The sequence below is a fragment of the Salvia splendens genome, chromosome 15, assembly GCF_004379255.2.
Source record: "Salvia splendens isolate huo1 chromosome 15, SspV2, whole genome shotgun sequence".
NCBI classification, from domain to species: Eukaryota; Viridiplantae; Streptophyta; class Magnoliopsida; order Lamiales; family Lamiaceae; genus Salvia; species Salvia splendens.
Genome location: NC_056046.1, coordinates 1379770 through 1397689, shown reverse-complemented (window position 1 = coordinate 1397689; position 17920 = coordinate 1379770). Strand labels below are relative to the sequence as shown.

General features: G+C 38.9%; 5 protein-coding genes across 5 annotated transcripts; 2 read left to right on the top strand and 3 right to left on the bottom strand.

The window, feature by feature from the left end:
• Positions 1-998: 998 nt before the first annotated feature.
• LOC121768596 lies at positions 999-1316 on the bottom strand. The gene has a single exon (XM_042165127.1). It carries the CDS (start codon positions 1314-1316, stop codon positions 999-1001), a length of 318 nt encoding a protein of 105 aa, XP_042021061.1.
• Positions 1317-1858: 542 nt separating this feature from the next.
• LOC121766343 (eukaryotic initiation factor 4A-10-like) lies at positions 1859-4587 on the bottom strand. The gene is made up of 5 exons (XM_042162608.1): positions 4442-4587; positions 3625-3693; positions 3427-3536; positions 2859-3289; positions 1859-2749 (listed from the first exon to the last, which is right to left on the bottom strand). The coding sequence occupies exons 2-5, from the start codon at positions 3690-3692 to the stop codon at positions 2114-2116; spliced, it is 1245 nt and encodes a 414-aa protein (XP_042018542.1). The 5' UTR covers position 3693; positions 4442-4587; the 3' UTR covers positions 1859-2113.
• Positions 4588-6009: 1422 nt separating this feature from the next.
• On the top strand, positions 6010-8311 carry LOC121768949 (glycylpeptide N-tetradecanoyltransferase 1-like). Its single transcript, XM_042165566.1, has 2 exons — positions 6010-6169; positions 6814-8311. Exon 2 carries the CDS (start codon positions 6825-6827, stop codon positions 8118-8120), a length of 1296 nt encoding a protein of 431 aa, XP_042021500.1. The 5' UTR covers positions 6010-6169; positions 6814-6824; the 3' UTR covers positions 8121-8311.
• Positions 8312-9356: 1045 nt separating this feature from the next.
• LOC121769472 (dihydrolipoyllysine-residue acetyltransferase component 2 of pyruvate dehydrogenase complex, mitochondrial-like) lies at positions 9357-15433 on the top strand. Its single transcript, XM_042166289.1, has 18 exons — positions 9357-9500; positions 10173-10260; positions 10718-10886; positions 10971-11011; positions 11726-11781; positions 11863-11937; positions 12039-12131; positions 12511-12756; positions 12863-12935; positions 13092-13189; positions 13538-13623; positions 13706-13781; positions 14084-14151; positions 14223-14289; positions 14392-14487; positions 14573-14675; positions 14765-14860; positions 14948-15433. Exons 1-18 carry the CDS (start codon positions 9465-9467, stop codon positions 15016-15018), a joined length of 1638 nt encoding a protein of 545 aa, XP_042022223.1. The 5' UTR covers positions 9357-9464; the 3' UTR covers positions 15019-15433.
• A 1355-nt stretch (positions 15434-16788) lies between these two features.
• LOC121769482 (mitochondrial import inner membrane translocase subunit TIM23-1-like) lies at positions 16789-17770 on the bottom strand. The gene has a single exon (XM_042166301.1). The coding sequence runs from the start codon at positions 17679-17681 to the stop codon at positions 17106-17108; it is 576 nt and encodes a 191-aa protein (XP_042022235.1). The 5' UTR covers positions 17682-17770; the 3' UTR covers positions 16789-17105.
• Positions 17771-17920: the final 150 nt, after the last annotated feature.

Here is a 17920-nt window from a genome sequence, read left to right as displayed (position 1 = left end):
ATTTTCTTGAAAAAATAAGGAAGCATAAAAGTGATTTTGTGACTTTGTCTGTTTCTATCTTCATATGAATACATCTCTTTTGAAGTCAATATAACAAAGCATGCCTTAACAAACATTTCTCTCATCATTTCATGTCCCTATTTTATCATTGTACCCACTCAGTAACAAATGCAACAACATCTCATATTATCTCATATTTACTAAATTCCATAAGGTTAAGATTTTGATCTTGATTTTTATATCAATTTTTCTATGCAACTAGTAGAATATTTTTGCTATGAATAGTGTCTCATTTTCTGGGGCAACAACAATGTTACATTATACACGCAGTGTCGGATCCATGATTTTGAGTTCGGGTGTGTGACAAAGCGTTGCAGGATAGGCGTGAAGACGTCGAAGATTAGAAAGAGTCACAGTGATCAAGTTATTTTTTAATAACTCAAAAAATAACACACTTCTATGTATCTTACAATTCTAACACTTCTTTTTCCCCATCTCGCTCTCTTTCTTATCGGTGGCATCGCCGCCTCCTTCTCCGTGAAGGTCGTAGTTGTCGGACGCCTCCATTGTCACAACTCTTCTCTTCCTCGGTTCACATCTATAACTCTCACTTCTCTTCTCTATCAAATATATATGTGTGTATGATCAATATCTTCTAATACTACCACTTTTTATTTTATTGGAGTACAATTGTATCCATTTGTTCTAACATACGCTACTAATCGTTTGCATGTGATTGTAAAGATATATGCTATTCTTTTCACTTCATCGGAATTCACAAAATATCTCAGTTTGATGATTCTTACAAAAATTTAAAAGCCAAGAACTAAATCATTCAAATAAGAATCATATCCACAAGAAATCTTGATCAAACAAGAATTCATGATTCCACCATACAACCTTATTTTCAACACCTTACATTCTTCTCATCAACAACTTCACAAATACTCAACATAGAAAACCCCAAATAACTACATAAAAAAGTAAGAAAACCAAAATCACCAAATTCCATGAACAAGTTGATTGCAAGAATCTTTGATCCATCTAAAGCTCTTCCTCACAGAGCCCTTCATCTTCCCCTCAACAGTGTAAGCTTTGTAGAAAGCAACCCTCTTCTTCCTCTGCAGCTCAGGATTATCCACACCAAAATTCCAATCAATTTTGGTGGTTTTGCTTTTCTTGAATTTGGAATTGTTGTTGGGATCATCAAATCTTGGAGCTGGTGTTACAGAGGCACTAAAACTCCTCAGACCATTCATGCTCCTTGGCTGCCCCACACCTTCTCTACTAGAACTGGATCTTGAATATTTCTCCATGTTTATTTGAGAGAGATAGAGAGAGAGAGAGATTGGCTTGAGGTGTAGTTTGAATTGGTGGATTTGTAGCTTTTTATAGTGAGTTATTTGGCTGTGTGTAGTGTGTTTAAGGCAGTGCTGTTTCTACCCAAAGGTTGTCGCCGACATCGTATGGCAATAGGCATTGTTGTCGGTGAATGACAGAAGAAGAATAAAAGTGAATTTAGCCTCGAAGGATTGATAACACGAGTAGAGTTTGTGCTGTTTCTTAATTGTAATGCATTGTTTTGCATAAATTATAAGAATTTATATTAATTCTAATCAAATTGTGTAAAAAAAATTTGGTTACAACTTACAAGTTAAATGGAATGAAAATGTAACCATAATATGTTTATAAAATACCTAAATCTAATCAAATTGTGTACTGCATAAGATTTCTAGTATCCAATTTAATGTGATGTACTGATGTTTATGATTTTCGCGAGAATTAACTCGCGGCAAAAATAATACTACTAGTACAATACAAATGATTATTTTTTCTTTATAAAAAACAAACTTGCAAGGATAAAAATTAATGATTAATAAAAAGTGAAATAAGATGTGACCAAAATTTGGAGCAAAGAGTTTAAATACGTTACAGAAATACCTACAGACAAAATTGCAATAGTATATATTTACACCCAAACGATATGCTGAATGCATATATCTATGCAAAAATAAATAGTAGAAAAGGAACATGAAGCAAAAAGTAAACTAGCTAGAACAATTTAAGAACTTCAAAAGCACAATAAACCAGAGAAGAAAAAAGAGGGCAGCACTCAAAGCAGATCTGCTACGTTGGCGGGGAGTTCCTCGATGACGACGTTGTAGAACTTCTGGATGTCGTTGAGCATCTTATCGTCCTCATTTGTCATGAAGTTGATGGCAACACCCTTTCTCCCGAACCTTCCACTTCTACCAATACGATGGAGGTAGTTCTCAGGCTGGGTAGGGAGGTCGTAGTTTATGACAAGGGACACTTGCTGCACGTCAATACCACGAGCCAGGAGGTCAGTGGTGATGAGGACACGGGAAGAGCCTGAGCGGAACTCGCGCATGATGATGTCTCGGGTGTTCTGGTCCATGTCTCCGTGGGTGGCTGAGACAGTGTGGTCGCGGCTCCTCATCTTGTCGGTCAGCCAGTCGACCTTCCGCCTGGTGTTGACAAAGATGACGCTCTGGGTGATGGCCAGGGTCTCGTAGAGATCGCAGAGTGTCTCCAGCTTCCACTCTTCCTTGTCGACATTCACGTAGAACTGCTTGATACCCTCGAGGGTTAGCTCGTCCCTCTTCACCAAAATCCTCACTGGTTTGTTCATGAACTTCCGGGTGATTTCAAGGGCTTCAGGGGGCATTGTAGCTGAGAAAACTCCGACTTGAACCTTGGATGGCAGCAACTGGAAAATGTCGTAAATCTAGCAGAGCACAAGGATTACATAGTCAGTAGCATATCCAACAATGAAAACGAGAAATCATGCCATAGTTCAAGAATCACACACAATGAACAATGTGAAAAAGATGTACCTGATCCTTGAAACCACGAGAAAGCATCTCATCAGCCTCATCCAAAACAAACATCTTGATATATTCAGCACGAAGTGACTGCCTTCGCAGCATATCAAACACACGACCAGGGGTTCCAACAACAACATGAACCCCAGCTGAAAGGATCCTCTGATCCTCACGAACACTGGTTCCTCCGACACAAGCATGAACCTTGACACCGAGATAGTCACCAAGTGCGCGCATAACCTTCTCAATCTGTTGTGCAAGTTCTCTGGTAGGTGCCAAAACCAAGGCCTGGCATTGAACCACACCGTAATCAAGCTGCTGCAGAATTCCAGAACAGAAGGTAGCAGTTTTGCCAGTTCCAGACTGAGCCTGCTGGATAACATCGAGCCCCTTGCAGAAGGGAACAATGCCCCGTTGCTGGATGGCAGAAGGCTTCTCAAAACCTGAACAAAAAGGGAAGGCAAAAACATTATAAACCACATTCAATAACAAGAAATATTGATCAAAAGTCTATAAAATATTAAGAAAATTTTAAATTTTCTTAAAGCCTTGCACAAAACAGAAGCCATAGCAGACATACCATAGGCATAGATTCCCCTCAGAAGATTCTCTTGAAGACCCATAGCATCAAAACTGTCGTAAACCTCATCATAAGAAGTAAAGAACTCATCACCACCGTCAACTTGGAGCCTGCATCAGAAAATTGAGCTCATTCAACATTCACAGCTCCGTATCAAAATTGAATACTGAGCGAAGAATTCACACAGAGGCAACTTACAATTCACTCATCTTGGCATCGAACTGACGGCCATCAAATTGTGATCCTTCTGGTGCCAAACCTGCCATACTGCAGTATACTTCATGTATAAGTTAGTCCGCACCAATCAATTGACGATAAAGAAATCGATTACACACACAACAATTTGCAATAAAAGCAATGACATAATAATAGCAAGATCCTACAATTTTCAAAGAGAACAAATGTCACAGAATAGCCAAACTTGGGCACCATACATTATGGGGTACAAGCATTAAAATCCTGTTTTAATGTCTGGGATAAGAAAACACTATCACAATCAAAGACTATAATGTCAATATCTGATAGCAATTATAATACTCATCCCCAAATTCTACAGATATAAACCTTTTCACAAGATACAACCTTATCTTTTCAACGAAAAAATAGAAACTAGCTCACCAACTATTATCAGCAAAAAAAATCTATAGATCGCTTCAACCCCAACAATGTCACAGATTTAAATTAAATCTAATGGAGTTACAGCAAAAAACAAAAATAATCCTGGCCAACGATGCGAATCAAAAAACATACAAAACCCCTAATATTAAGATCTCGAGCATAAAGTAAAACATAAAATCAAGGGAAATCAGAACCCTAACCAGGCGTGTTACATAAAAGATTCAGCCATTTTAAAGTATGTTAACACAAAATAACAGATCAAACGCGAAATGAACTCAGAAAACCCAACATGATAAACCTACAAATCATGGTACAATGAAATCCCCCCCACCCCCCAAAAAAAATAAATTAAAAAATTGAGCAGAAGAAATCAAACAAACAAAATTACAGATCGTACCTTTGAATCGAAAAGGAAGACGATGATTGTTGAAGGATTGATTAACGTAGCACAAACTCCCCGGATCGGCGCCGTGGAGTTGAAGAAGTAGGGAAGTGAGAAATTAGCTTGTGTTTGCAAAGCAAAATCAATGGCTGCTATCAACTTTCTCCTTTTTATAGTAAATTCGTCTAGGGCAAAATTTCAGCAAATTATATTATTATAATAATCAATTCTAATCTTATTTTACCTTTTTAAAGTCGGTTTCGTATTATTTTAATAATGGCAAATTTTAAGTTAATGCATTCGGAAATACTATTCCTATAATTTTTTGGTTTTCAATCCTACCTTTTCTTAAATTAATAATGATTTATTTACTACATATTTAATACTCCTATTACTTTATGAAATAAATTCTAAAAATATTGTTATACTACATATTAGTACTTTTGTAAAAAACATTTTTGATATTGTATGGTATTGTTATCATCATTAATAATTAATAATGTTATTTGTTCCGCAATTAATAATACTTTAATGATTAGAATTAAAAGTTTCGCATGGTTAATATTTAATAAGAGTGTGCTCATTCTAATATTATGGTGGGTGGATAAAATATCTCATCCTTAGCTTAATCGTAAATAAATTTAAGATTGATTAAAAACACAAGAGTTAATTTTAAAAAATTGACACATTCTTATTCAAGAATGGAAATGAAAAATTAATAATCAGAAAATATAAAACTCCTTCTCGTCCTATAGAAATAGATTGAATTTTCTTTTTCGTTCATCTCATATAAATATTTCATATCCATTTATTGAAATGATTTCTCATTCTCTACATTATCATTTATGTGTCATCCACACATTATATTAACTCTTTTTTCTTATAGTAGCAAAACACATTACAACCCGACATGCTCCACTAGTTCATCGCTAGCCACCCTCTGGCACGGTGTGATGTTCGCTTTCAATCCTTACCGATGCTTTAATGGTACTCGGTGTGAGTGTGCTATACAACATGACATGAATGATTGATAGTAGAAAATTAGAAATTAGAGTATAAGAGTATCCACTATGGGATAGCCGCAACTATAGCCCCCGCCGAGGCGATCTCGGGGCTATTATAGTGGGGCGACTTCCGCCCTGAGGCGCCCGAAAAAATTGGGGCGGACGGTCATGCAGTGTCTTCGGGGCGAGGACGCGCCGGTCCGGGGCGGACGTGGCGATTAGGCGGGGCTATCCATAGTGGGGCGGCGGTCGGCGCGCCGGCCGCCCCCTTGAATTTTATTTTTTTATATAATTTTCGACATTTTTTTAGAGATGAAGGAAAAAGGAATTTTTTTTAATACACGTTTTTTGTTATAATTGCTTATAATTGGTTATAAAATTTCGAGGCTATTGGAAGTGTCCGCCTATAGTGGCGGAAACACTTTTTTAGGTGCGGATAAAAAAACTGGGGCTGTGTAGGGGCGGGGCTATTGAGGACGTCCGCCTCACTACCCTAAATCAAAGAATTGAAATGTCGCATTTTGAAATATCAAAAATGCCCTTGCAGTTTTTGGTTAGTGGAAGAATGAAAATGATCCTTTTCAAGTCACACATTTGACATTTCCACTGCTTTACCTCAAAATCCATGATTTCTTCCTTCCATCTTCTTTGATTCCATCAACCATTTAAATTAATCTAGACTCATTTCGACTTCTTTCATTAATTGCGCTCGTTGCGCAGCTCGCGAATCGGAGTTAAGGTGACTCATTCCTTCAACTCCATACTTCCATTCGTTATAAGATTGGAATTTCACAATTTGGGTTAATCCAGATCTTTCAGTATGAACTTCCCATTTTGTAATTTATCGGCTCGCACTTTGTTTTTTTAGCTGATTGTTTAGCTGTAGTATCCTGTAGGGAGAACGTAGTGAATGATCGGGAGGTTTTGTTCGAAAATTGTGTGATATCGAAGATATATGGTTTATTGCTTGTATAATTGAATTGGGAATTTATGATTCAGATATTCAATTTGATGTGTTTATACACTATTTAGCAGTTGGAATTGGTTAATTATGATATCAGATTTTCTCCTAATTATATGTTCTATTCCATGCCTAAAGTTGACTGTGATAATGTCTTTGATAGTGCTTCTTAGTGCTAAATCATTAAATCTGGTGATTTAATTAATTAGTTTCGTATTAGTGTGGAAGTGAAGGTTGTATTGTAATTTTTGTGCATTACAAAATTCGTGGTGGAATTCGTTGTTGTTGTAGAACCTGATTGGCTATTCCTTCAACTTGAAAAGGTTGTATTGCTAAGCTGCTTAGATGTAGTGAGGATTTGATTGGTTGATGGCTCATTTGGAAATATGATTTGTGTTTATATCTTGTGTATGTGAGAGTAGGTTTGTTGAGAATGGCTGATAATGATGCTCCTGCTGAAAACGTTCCCTCTAACGAGAATAATACGCCTTCAGAGAGTGAAAGTGAGACGTCAATTGATGCATTGGCAAGAAGGGTTCAAGAGTCACTCTCAGTCTCAAAGAGGCATAAGTTTTGGGAGACCCAACCCGTAGGCCAGTTCAAGGATCTTGGAGACACGAGCCTGGCTGAAGGTCCGATTGAGCAACCAACTCCACTTTCTGAAGTCAAGCAACAGCAGTATAATCTCCCAGCTCCCTATGAATGGGTCACATGCGATATGGATTCAGAGGAGGTGTGTAGTGAGGTGTATACTTTATTGACCAATAACTATGTTGAGGACGATGAGAACATGTTCAGATTCAACTACTCGAAAGAGTTTCTTGGATGGGCACTTCGCCCTCCTGGTTACTTCCGGAGCTGGCACATTGGGGTTAGGGTGAAGACTACGAAGAAACTGGTTGCGTTCATTACTGGGATCCCTGCAAAGATACGTGTCCGTGATACTGTAGTACTGCTTGCAGAGGTCAATTTCCTGTGTGTTCACAAGAAGCTCCGAGCAAAAAGACTTGCCCCCGTCATGATCAAGGAGGTTACTCGGAGGGTTCATTTGGAAAATATATGGCAGGCAGCTTATACTGCCGGCATTGTTTTGCCCACACCAATTACAACTTGTCAGTACTGGCACAGGTCGTTGAATCCGAAGAAGCTTATTGATGTTGGGTTTTCTAGGCTTGGTGCAAGGATGACAATGAGCCGAACTATCAAGTTGTACAAGCTACCAGAGCAAACTGCAACCCCCGGCTTCAGAAAGATGGAACCCCATGATGTTCCTGCAGTTACTCGTTTGCTCAGGAATTACTTGATGCAGTTTGCTGTGGCACCAGATTTTGATGAGAATGATGTCGAGCACTGGCTGCTCCCCAAGGAGGACGTTGTGGATAGTTATCTAGTCGAAAGTCCTGAAAGCCACCAAATCACTGATTTCTGCAGTTTTTACACACTCCCCTCTTCGATACTTGGCAGCCAGGCCCACTCAGTTCTGAAGGCGGCCTACTCCTATTACAACGTATCCACCAAGACTCCATTGCTTCAACTGATGAACGATGCCCTCATCGTTGCCAAGAAGAAGGACTTCGATGTTTTCAACGCGTTGGATGTTATGCAAAACGAGTCATTCTTGAAGGAGCTCAAGTTTGGCCCTGGGGACGGGAAGCTTCATTACTATCTCTACAACTACCGGCTAAAGCACGTTCTGAAATCATCAGAGCTCGGCCTTGTGCTCTTATAGATTCATCAGTCACGGGCGAGCATTTTTGTACGAGTGAGTTTTTTTCTCTCTTCTTGGAAGACCTATATATGCTGCTATCTTTGGTATTTCTACTTGGTTTCAAACCAAGAGATTTAGATGAATTTTGTAACTGAACATTTGTATTGATCTTCCTCTACTTCACTCATCTCTTGTTGCTTGTCGTCTCAAAATTTTGTTATCTTGATTAGTCAGAAGTCTAGCTTATTGATCAAAGGTCTCGTATTCAAATCCAACCGTTCGACTCTCCCAAAACTCGAAAAGCGTCAAGATCTCATTGCTGAAAATAAAAGATGAACAAATATTCAGACGCAACTATCAAGGAAAGCTAATTTTCATAAGCGATTTATAGCATGGTTAAACTGGAACTGCTAGTTTGGGTCGAAACAAACCTTCGACCAACTCAATCAAAACCGGCTTATTGTTTTTATCAGTCCAGTTCGTGTTCCAATACTTTCGAAAATCGCCGATTTTGATCCCAAATTGGAAAAATCGGAGAAAGCTGTCGAATAACAAGGAAATATATATATGAAATTTGTTGGTTTTTAAACAAAATACAAAGTTCGATTCAAAATAAGAACTGCGATTTTCTTCCTAGGCTGGTTTCGAAATGAATTAGTTCGAAACCAGATAATTTTTGAACCGGTGGCATGACTAATGCATGATGACAAATAGTCTATTCTCATGCGCATGCGCTATTCAATTATATTTACAATACTATATTATGCATTATTTGAACATCTAAAAAAATCAAACAATGTTTGCTATAAGATGTTACAACATTCCTTTTGCTAAATTAAATCTTTTACTCCGTATTATTTTCTCTGTGGTATAGTATATACACATGAATATAGAAGTCCAATTGAATGTATATTTATTTATTATTTCCAACAATTTAATGCAAGGCTGATGCGTACCCCCCCCCCCCATCTTTTACACCAGAGCTATTGATCATAAAAAGTTTCATTAGGTGGCTCATTTATATCATATTGCCAACTTTAATTATTTGTATGAATTTATAAGTAGCATAAACATTTTTATTTGCTTAAATAAGTAAGACATGAAAAAAAAAGATGCTTTGTGTTTTTAATTATGCAGAATTTGGAATTTCGATAAATGGCAATAATATATGCTGACTTATACATTTCCGCACTATTTTACACACACCAACCGAATCTGCAGCGCTCCCACCCCCCCTACACCCACCCCACCCACCCACCCCCCACGGCCTACCTTTTTCGACTGGTGAAAAGCCAACCCCAAAGCTCCAATTAATCGACGATTTGATTTTTCATTCGGAGAAGATTTAGCCCTATTCCGGCCACGATGTACTCCGCTCGAATTGCGCATCACGCTAAAAAGGTTTCTTCATCTCGTTTTCTGATTCCATTTCGTGCTTCTGCGATTGAATGGTTTTTATTTGAATCCGGAGCTTGCATGAATGCGTGTGCCTGTTTGTTGCTGGTGTTGTCTTATTTTTTCTGGTTTGGCTGGGGAGGGCTTCGGAATGTGGAGCTCAATCTCTGGCGATGTGCTGTCTGTTTGGGATCTCACGCTGGGTAGCTGGAATTGTGTTTTGTTTTCTCTAGAATTTTCGATGCGTGATTGATTTCGGAAATTGATTCATTGTTAATTAGCATATGGTGAAGCTTAGTTATTTTGAGTTGACATGGGATATGGATAACTTGAGCCCCGGTTGAGAGTGGTTTGCTGCGAGGAGATGTCTTGCTAAACTGTTTAAATTTTGTCTTCATTTTAGATATAAGTGGCCTATGGTGGTGTTGATGGACTTTTAGTTGGCTGAGACTTTCTGATTAATTCAGATTTCAAAAGTGTCTCTGTACATTCGTTGCTATGTATCTGAAGATTCTGAACTAATGCTAATCCGTTAAATAACTTCCTCTCCTTGAATCTGATAATGTTAAAAATTTGTTTTTTTTGAAGTGAGAGTAAAGACAAACCATGGACTATGGCATTTCTTTTTTCATGTCTGTTGATAGTTTTGAATGACATAACAATGCTTCATACTTACAGCTCAGACAAGGCTCTAATCTTATACGAGGTCGAGCAATCTATGCACGCTCTTTTGTAAATGATGCGGGATCGGTTGTCAAATCAGATGGTAAGTCATGAAATTTGCATTCTCTTCCTTTTGGCAAGATTGGCCTCTTTCCTTTGTTGCTGCATGACAGCACGAGGCAAGAATTTGGACATGATGTGCTTCCACAACTGACAAGGTTTACACTTGAGCTGATGCTGGCTAAGTCACACACTGAATAGGGATAGTTGGTTGATATAGTCTCAGAACCTTTAATCAAGCAATCCATTAATGTTCTAGCTGGAATGTTTTAAAAACTTTGTCCCTGCTGCCTGAAAACCTATTGCCTGATAGAGCACATTAAACAAAGTCTCAAAAATGTTATAATCTTAAAATTTGTTGGCACTATCCGAGCATGGCTCACTATGTTAGACAAGTAAATTCACATATGGATTTTGGCTTAGGCTTGTGGCATGGACTTTCAGCCTTGCCATGTTGTGCTTATTTGTTGTTTGTCGATGTGGCGTTCATTTTGGTACAGATATTCCAAGACATGGTGGTCTTGGAGCTATGGACAAGAATGGCTGTCGAAAGTTCTCCAGTATTGGTTCATTCAGCGCCAATCACGTGCCAGTCAGTAAAATGAGCAATGGAAATGCTTTCTGGACAGCCAGGAATACTGCACCAGCAATAGGCATGAACTACAACAGGTTCTCCATATCTTTCAACCATTTATCATTTCTTGTGAATATACATTTCTCTTTAACTGCCCTCTTTGATATACTTATTTGCAGCCAATCTGAAAGAAGTGCCAGACAGTTTTCAACAGATTCAGGTTAGTTTGATATTCATTTTAAGCAATGTTATCAAATAGCAGATATGGCGGTGCCATGGCGCTATGGCATGGCGTTCGGTGATGGAAACGCTATAGTACCATGGCGCTGCCATAGCACCGCCATATCTGCCATTTGACAACATTGCATGTGTACTGCATATAGGAATGGGGCATTATGCAAGAAACATGGAGGTTAGAGTTGTATTTTATGCTTTTTTAATTGTTTTAATAGTTTTAGATGTTATATTTTTATTATTTTCTAATTTTTGAATTATATATAAATATATAAGTATTATTTTATTTATTTAATTATTGACCGCTATATCCGCCATACTAATACGCCATATCCCTGTGGCGGTTTTTAGGCGAACCGCCATAAGCCGCCGTACGAGATTGATAACATTGATTTTAAGTATACTTAATTTAGTGCTTACTTAGCACTCGAAGAGATACAATTAGTTGTGTGGTGTAGTAAGGTTAGGAGATAGGTTACTCATTCACTATATCACGAATATACAATTTCTCAGTGTATCCATTTGACTTGTTTTTACAAAGTTCTATCAGTAGTTGAATAAAAAATAATATTATGATTTTTTCAATGTTCTTTTCCAGCACGTGGGGGTGAATGTTTTATCATGTTTTAGTAGACCTCCTTTCTCTAGAATTTGGGTTGATGCATATCAAACTACATCTAAACATGCCACTGTCTTTCAGGTCTTCCACCACACATTGAAATTGGAATGCCTTCTCTCTCACCTACGATGACAGAGGTAATCATCACTCTCATAATCATCATGTTATTTGCTATCTTCAACAATCATACTAAGGGCTGTTTGTTTGGTGTAATGTAGGGTAACATTGCAAGGTGGTTGAAGAAAGAGGGCGATAAAGTTTCTACTGGAGAAGTGCTTTGTGAAGTGGAAACTGTAAGTTCTGTCGGTTGTCTACATACTCAATTTTTACTGAACATGATACCATGCTCTCCTGGTAATCTGATAACTGATTGTACATCAATTAACATCTCCAGGACAAAGCAACAGTAGAAATGGAATGCATGGAGGAAGGATATCTTGCAAAAATTTTGCGTGGGGATGGATCAAGTGGTGTTCAAGTTGGCGAGGTATCTATCCGTTATTTGGGTATCTGACTTTATGTTCATTCTATGTCTTTGTACTTCTGTTCTCATCTTTCTTAACATATCTTAGAACAAAGATAGAACACGAATCAAGTTAAGTGCTTGATTTATTAAGAGGTTCTAAGTCTTATTCTTGTCATGGATTGGCACCCGTCTTCACCTTGGCATATATTTTCTGTGCTATTCTAATAGTTTTTGCTATTATCTTAGTTAATTTGATTGTCTTTGGCATGTTGCTTGATGTTGTTGGCTAGAAAATCTATTCAGATTTTTGAACTATATATTGAAGGAATCTAGAAGTATTCATAGGCAGTTGATTATTCAACCTACTTTTGGTGACTGATCAAAGTGTTATTTTGACTAGATAATTGCGATAACTGTTGAAGGAGAGGGGGATATTGCTAAATTCAAGGACTATAGTCCGTCATCAGATGCTGCTCCAGCAACCCCGCCCAAAGAACCGTCTGCTCCAACTCCACCAAAAGAAGCCGCGTCACAAGTATCTGCTGCTCCAGCAGAGCCTAAAGTTTCCAAGCCTAGTGTGCCTTCTTCATCTGGAGTTCGTATTTTTGCCAGTCCGCTTGCCAGAAAACTTGCAGAAGATCATAATGTAAATTAGATGACCTATCTATGATATTTATCTGACTAAACTAATAGTTTTTTTTGTTCTCATGTTACATATGTTAAAGCATTATACTTGCACAACATTAATGCAGGTTTCTCTTGCAAACATTAAAGGAACTGGTCCTGATGGACGCATTGTCAAAGCAGATATTGAAGATTATCTTGGTAGGTATTTGGAGCTGTGTTTATGTGATTTGATGCCATCGAAACTATTTTCTTACTTCACTCAAATAAATTGCTTCATTACCAACTTACAACTTTTAGGCTTGGAGTTTATTTGAAACCATAATTTAAATTTGTTATACGTTCTCCTCCTTACAGCTTCAAGTGGTAAGGAAGTTTCACAAGCTCCTAAGGCTGCTACCGCCTCAGTTGCCAGTTTAGATTACACTGACATCCCACACTCGCAGATCAGAAAGGTAATATTTCCACATTGCTGGCACAAGCTCTCTTTCTCTCTCTCAATGTGTGTAGTTCTAAGATCTTACTGTGCCTAGGAAGGTGGGGGATATTTTTACACATGCTCATTTGCTACTATGTACTTTCATTGGATGTTGGGGAGATGTTTTTTCATGTAACATAGTAAAAAATGATCTGACCCAATATAGTATCTTAGTTGGAATAAGAGCGCCTTGTAATTGTTAACACACACAACCATATCTATGGCATGTGTAATATGCAAATGTTCTCAAATCAATTATATCACATCGTGAGTTTTGACATGATTTACTGTGCTATGTTGCTAACATATGCTATTTGTGCGACAGGTGACAGCTGCACGGTTATTGCAGTCAAAACAAACTATACCACATTATTACCTGACTGTAGATACATGTGTTGACAAACTTATGGAGTGAGTGTGCATTCTTCTGCAAATGAGAACGGCCAATCAAAGTTATTTATGCCATTTGTTTTAACCTCTACCTGATCTGCAGATTGCGTTCCCAGCTAAACTCGTTGCAAGAAGCTTCAGGCGGGAAAAGGATTTCAGTTAACGATCTTGTTATTAAGGTATATTCGGCCTTCTTTGAGGGAGTACCACCTTGTTCTCATCATGTGATGGAAGATATATGCGTGCTCATCTGCACTTTCTCTTCTTTATCCTTAATCAAGTTCTTTCTCTTTGTGAGAACTTACTTCCTCTTTGTAAGATATAAGATTTGCTTTAGGAAACATTTTAGCTGTTTTTTTATTTATTTTCTAGGTCGTATAGATGACTCTCTTGGAGAATTACATTTTCTTTATGGGCCTAAATATAGTGTTTGGATTGATTTTCCCACCAACAATTCATTAGAAGACTTTTTTCACTGCAGGCTGCTGCCTTGGCCCTTAAAAAAGTCCCTCAGTGCAACAGTTCATGGACCAATGATTATATTCGCCAGTAAGTGTACTTGGTGATAAGGCTGTAGTTTAGCACATGCTTCTTACTTGCGACTTCTTATGTGCACACAGGTTCAACAATGTGAATATCAATGTTGCTGTGCAAACAGAAAATGGATTATATGTGCCTATAGTCAGGGTAAGTCATCTTAGGAGTTTAATGCTTATCACGTAATGGGGCAGCCCCTTCCCACTTGATAGGAATGATCTGACAATTTTGCCTCTTTGCCCAAAACTCAAGGACGCTGACAAGAAAGGTCTTTCAAGGATCTCTGAAGAAGTTAAGCATTTAGCTCAAAAAGCCAAGGAAAACAGCTTGAAGCCAGAAGATTATGAGGTGAAAGTTGAAACAGGAACTTCAACGATTATTCTGAAAGACACAGTTGCTGATCATATCAATCTAAACTGTATTTGTTTTGCAGGGTGGTACGTTCACAGTATCAAACTTAGGAGGTCCTTTCGGCATCAAGCAATTTTGTGCCATTATCAATCCACCCCAAGCTGGCATTCTCGCAGTTGGCTCCGGTAACTTGAGCTCTCTATCTTATTATAGCAGTACAGCTTTTGGTAGTTGCTAATTGCTGATGCTTGATGTCCTTACTCTGCATTAACAGCTGAGAAAAGAGTGGTGCCCGGTGCTGGCCCTGACCAGTTTAAGTTTGCCTCATTCATGTCTGTGACACTGAGCTGTGATCACCGGGTCATTGATGGTAAGTAGCTAATTGCTGATCGGGTCCTTTATGTTAGTATTATTTTAAGGTTCATCTTCTCTAACATGCTACTGATGCTGTGTATAGGTGCTATCGGAGCCGAATGGCTGAAGGCGTTCAAAGGTTACATTGAAAATCCAGAGTCGATGTTACTTTAAAGTAGGCAATGATATCCTTTGCTGGATGGATACAATCCCATTTGTTCACTTCAAATCCTTCTTTTGTCCCAGAAGCAATTTATACCGTTCCTCTGCTATTTTTATTCACTGAGAACCGTGGGTAACATATTTTCGAATAACGGGTCCTGAGGCAGTATGGTATGAACCAATTTTTGCTGATATAGAGTGTAGAAATCTACCCAGCATGAGATGATTTCCTTGCCATAAACTCTCTCCTCTGCCTTCTTGAACATATATATGTGAAGGAAATAAAATATTTCTGACCACCCTTTTGTAATTTGTTTGTCCATGTCTCTTCTGAACAAAGTTATTAAATGACATTTATTTGCTGTCCGGAGGTTAGTCTTTTGGATGGTTCCAAGGCATATTCTCTATAGATTTGAGAATGTTTCAAGGCATAATTTTTCATATTCTATTATGCTAATACTGAAAATTTCAGATCCGAACACAAACAGAATTTCGATGGTTTGATCATTCCCTTTGCACATTAATGAAGTCCAAGAAAACAGTAATCCATATGCACAAATTTTAACCAAGTATTATCATCTGAAAAATCACACTTTAACTGTACATCAACAGAAAGAACAGCAGCTTCAAAGCAAGTCCACAGGAGGATGTTGCTAAGATATCACCATTCTTACAACACTCGGAGCAGTAGCCCGAGCGACCACCTCAGTGTTGTTGTAGGTGGAGATTTCTATAAGCATCATCTCCTGAAGTAGAATAACTACGTTACAGAACGGATACTTAACTAACCACCCATAGCAATATGAATCATAACATGAAATGTTTTACGATGCTAAGTTACAACAGCAACTACTGGCAGCATTGCGTACCTAGACTTGCTTCAAAGACCAGCTACAAAAAATGCAAACAAGACTTGACTAGACCATCATTTCAAGTAGAATTTAACACAAACACACAAATAAACAAGCTAGCTAGATAGATTGATAGCAGGCCCTAATGAGTACAGAGGTTATACCACCCAACTATCAGATTTCAACATTGTCACAGCTTCAAAGTAGTTATGCACAATAACTTAAATCCCCCTCAAAATCACCTAACCTCACAAATAGCACACCACTAATAATTATGGAGTGAAACTGTTGAGATAATTATGCATAACATGCAAAGCATATGTGGACAAACACAAAACCTAATTCAAATGATGCAAGTCTTCATACAAATGTAACAAGCAAGCATGAACGTGAGGAAAACCGAAATCCATATATAGCAGCAAGAGATATGGAGACGTAACTTCAAACATGTCTGTTCAATAAGCTACCTTAGTACCTAGCCACATGTATATACAATTCCATAAAGAGCAACCTACTCAAATATGGCAAACCCATATCGTTGTAAAGCACAAAAACTTGCGCAATTCATATATACCGCACAGAGCAGGTTATCAATCATACAACAATCAAGTAGCACACTAATGAGAGGACGACAAAAAACCACACAAAACAGTTGAACAAAAGGTAACTTGCAAGGATCCCCTGTAGCAAGAGAAGCGGACACATAAGTCATAACTTCAAGCATGCCTGTTCAATCAGCTAGCTATCTAACTACATACAATTCCATGAAAAGCAACCTAATCTCAAATATGGCACACCCCTATTGCTGTAAAGCACAAAAACTTGCACAATTCATAGATTTCGCGCAGAGCATTTATCATACAATAATCGAGTAGCACACTACATACATCAATTCTACAAAGCATCCACTATAAAAGCATTGAATAGAATATGCAAAACAAAGTAGACTACATTACAAGAAAATGAATATTAAGGATAGCAGTAGCCAATGTTTCCTGGGCATTATTCAGGAACCTGATTTCTCATCCTACAACACTAACAAGAGGAGTAAAACATAGATATCATATACTCACTACAAATTGCAAAAGTGTGCCCCTTTAAGCCAAGAGACTCAAATATCAACCGCCACTATCAAAATTGCAACTCTAAACAACATTAAGCCATCAATTAATTAATCGAAGATCACCAGCAAAAACGTAAAATTCAAAATCCCCAATACCAGAAAATTTAAAAAATTAAAATCACTGATCACAGCGGGATATATCGTTTCAAGTAGGGTTTTCCAGCCACAGCAGCTCCCACCACCACGCCTCCAAGCGCTCCCGCCAGCGCCGCCGCCCTCGGCCCCGACGCCGCCTTGTACAGCGCTCCGGTGGCCAGCCCCGCCACGACGCTGTTGATCACGTCGTCCGTATCCCTCCACGCGACCATGCCGCTCTCGAGCCCGGCGTACATCAGCCCGATCACGCCGCAGCGGTTCCCGATCTGGCGCCCCCTGTGCCCCGAGCCGTTGAGGATTCGGTTGATTTTGAGCTTCGTGGTGTCCGTCGGCTCGATCGCCTTGACCGCGGTGGCGAGGCCCTGGGCGGCGCCGCCCGTGGCGCCGGCGAGGTAGCCGATTCCGGTGTAGTAGGTGATGTTCTCCCCCCAGGAGCGGCGCTGCGCGATTGATTCTTCCTGGAAGAGGAACTCCGGCTGCGTGGGGAGGTGGTATAGGGTTTGGGAGGGGAGGTTGAGATCCTTGTAGGGGTTGTAGAGTCGGCGATTTGAGGTGGTTTCGTCGTCACTGTGGCTGCGATTGGGGGATTGAGGTGTGTACGCCATGGGAGGAGAGGGGGTTCTAGAGAGAGAAAGGGCGTAGAGAGAGAGTTTTAGGTTAAATTTTTTGGGGGTTTTAATGGAGAAGAAGGGTATAAAAATTGGACCGGTGAAGCGAAATAGACGTGGCAATTTTAGGTCTTTTTCTGGTTTACTTGTTTTGGGGGCTATTGCATGTAGCTTCCTCACTTTCTTGTTTATTTCACTTTTCTCCCTATTTTTGACCAAAACTTAATACTCCTTCC

Coding starts and splice junctions, on each gene's coding strand:
- LOC121768596 (XM_042165127.1), bottom strand. CDS start 1,316: ATGGAGAAATATTCAAGATCCAGTTCTAGTAGAGAAGGTGTGGGGCAG.
- LOC121768949 (XM_042165566.1), top strand. CDS start 6,825: ATGGCTGATAATGATGCTCCTGCTGAAAACGTTCCCTCTAACGAGAAT.
- LOC121769482 (XM_042166301.1), bottom strand. CDS start 17,681: ATGGCGTACACACCTCAATCCCCCAATCGCAGCCACAGTGACGACGAA.
- LOC121769472 (XM_042166289.1), top strand. CDS start 9,465: ATGTACTCCGCTCGAATTGCGCATCACGCTAAAAAG. Junction 11,782..11,862: donor TCTCACCTACGATGACAGAG/GTAATCATCACT, acceptor GGTGTAATGTAG/GGTAACATTGCAAGGTGGTT. Junction 12,757..12,862: donor AACTTGCAGAAGATCATAAT/GTAAATTAGATG, acceptor ACATTAATGCAG/GTTTCTCTTGCAAACATTAA.
- LOC121766343 (XM_042162608.1), bottom strand. CDS start 3,692: ATGGCAGGTTTGGCACCAGAAGGATCACAATTTGATGGCCGTCAGTTC. Junction 3,537..3,624: donor GATGCCAAGATGAGTGAATT/GTAAGTTGCCTC, acceptor TTTCTGATGCAG/GCTCCAAGTTGACGGTGGTG. Junction 3,290..3,426: donor GAGGGGAATCTATGCCTATG/GTATGTCTGCTA, acceptor CTTTTTGTTCAG/GTTTTGAGAAGCCTTCTGCC.